Source organism: Epinephelus moara, chromosome 9 (genome assembly GCF_006386435.1).
Source record: "Epinephelus moara isolate mb chromosome 9, YSFRI_EMoa_1.0, whole genome shotgun sequence".
Taxonomy (NCBI): domain Eukaryota; kingdom Metazoa; phylum Chordata; class Actinopteri; order Perciformes; family Serranidae; genus Epinephelus; species Epinephelus moara.
This window is the reverse complement of record NC_065514.1, coordinates 15,016,839-15,018,992: the sequence shown is the minus strand read 5'-3', so window position 1 is coordinate 15,018,992 and position 2,154 is coordinate 15,016,839. Positions and strand designations below refer to the sequence as shown.

Sequence of the window (2,154 nt, the reverse complement as noted above, 5' to 3'; positions counted from 1 at the left end):
GTAGATATGTAGAACAGGACGCCTCAAGGTGACTGGAGAAATTTAACTCTAATTGGCAACTGGGTGGCGCTATAACAACAGAAAAATGCTTATAAATGGCTAAAATGTGACCGATTGCTGTGGCTCCCCCTGTGGACCAATGTTGTTGTTTTTCCTAATTTTTGGTATGACTAACTCATGGTATGGTATACTTTACTCAGTGGGTATGGACTAGTTCTAAATCAACTTTCGCTTTTGCTGTGCAGCTTATTCATTTTGTTTAAATGAGGTTTTTCTGCACAGATGCAGACACATATTAGCCTACGCTAATATATGCATTATACCATTTGTAGAATTAGGATCTGCAAATGCTTGGTGGATGTGTGAGATTGTTTCTGGCTTGTGTAATCCAACATTTCTAATTACTCCAGTGCATCATAAAGTCCAAAAGTCAAAACTTGTTAGAAAAGGATGGATGTAATCACATTTTTATCTGATGAAATATTCTTCTTCAGTCCAGATTTGTAAAACCACATTTGCACTGCAGCCAAAAAACTGTTTGTTATATTAACAGGGCAGTCTACCAATGATAAAACAGCACCCTGAATGATATATATATTTTTTTAAGAAAGTTGATATAATTTAAAAAGGACTAATTTAATCTGATGAATCACTTATTCAAATCAAGGATTTTTTTTTTTGTAAGGTTGATGACGTCCTAAAATATGACGACAGACATTCAAAGCTTCATTTGACAACCACAATAGAAGCTTTGAATGTTAAAAAAAAAAAAAAGACATTTGGTACAGCCCTAGTATCTGGTATCCTACTGATGGCATTGACTCTCTGTGGGAGAGTTTCAAAGAAAAAAAGTAGGAGGTTGAGGTCCTCGAGGTTGAATACTCTTTCACAATTGAGATTCTTCTCTGTGGGCAGCTTTGAAATCCTATGTAAAGGATTTCAGAGTAGATATCTTTCCCTTTCCCTGTTTTTACCTCTTCCCTCTGCACATCAGGTGACTTCTTATGCAGCGACCGGAGGATGTGCGTCCCCAAGAAGGAAGTATGTGACGGCCGTGCCCACTGTCCCGACGGCTCAGATGAGAAGCAGTGTCAGTCAGCAGATCGAACTGCTCCCAGTAAGCCTACAACAAAAATACAGCATGACAATAACGTGTAAAAGCAGTAGATGCAGTGCAAGAACATTTTATTGATCCTACAGCAGTTGTAAATCTAGCTAGGCAATACACCCTGTTGTTGTGTTTCATGCTTGATGTGCTTGCTGTGTAAAATATAGCAACACACTACCAACTGTTTAGCTTTCATTTCAACCTCATATAATCATTTGCTTAACAAAGAAATCAATTCCTGACTGACTGTTTACTAGCCCAGCTCTCAGAATCCATGTCTTAATAACCCATTAAATGCATAATTTTCTCTCTGCCAAGCTTCCAACAATGTGCCCAGTGCCAGAGCTGCCCCAATAAGGTGCCGCAAAGGTTTCAAGCCATGTAAAGATGGCCTGGAGTGTGTTATGTACAGCCACGTGTGTGACGGAGAGAGGGACTGCCCAGATGGATCAGACGAAGAGGGATGTGCTGCTAAATGCAAAGCAGGTTTGTTATGTGTATCGAGCTGGTGAAAAGCAGCATAGAGTGATGCCTTGAACTGCTCTCTGTCACATGGGAAATGTCTATTTAGTAAGGTGACCAAGACAGAGTGTGTCCAATGCTGAAAGATACTCTAAGATTTTGATATAACTTCTATTTAACTTAAGAAATAAACATTTCTCTTCTGCCTCTTGTGCTGCACAGAGTGGTAAACAATAATTATTTTAGATGCAGTTTCATATGTGTCTGGTAATCATTTCTGGGTTTCAGTGGTAATGCATCCATAGATTATTACATCTCCTTTTAAACCACGCATTTCTTGTGAGATTTACCTGTTCTGTGTCACTTCAAAACCAAGCAGCATCCTCCGGGGTAGACTCACAAGTCAGTCTTTAGACGCTTTGCTTCACTAAAGACTGATATCTTTCTCCCTGATTTTGTGTTTAGATGGGCAGATACAATTTCAGAGTTTAAAAAAACTCCCTACGTTGCAGAACTAATAGTAAATCCGCAGGGCGGTCCTTCGGTGGCTCACTGAACTCTTGTCCTCGTAAACATAGTCCGAC

General features: G+C 39.5%; 1 protein-coding gene across 1 annotated transcript in view; it reads left to right on the top strand.

The window, feature by feature from the left end:
* Positions 1 to 2,154, top strand: part of si:dkey-88l16.3 (low-density lipoprotein receptor-related protein 2) — a 23,007-nt gene that overhangs the window by 5,192 nt on the left and 15,661 nt on the right. The window contains exons 7-8 of the mRNA XM_050053051.1: positions 995 to 1,117; positions 1,427 to 1,594. Of these exons, the coding sequence (XP_049909008.1) occupies positions 995 to 1,117; positions 1,427 to 1,594 (291 nt within the window). The remainder of the gene's footprint in view (positions 1 to 994; positions 1,118 to 1,426; positions 1,595 to 2,154) is intronic.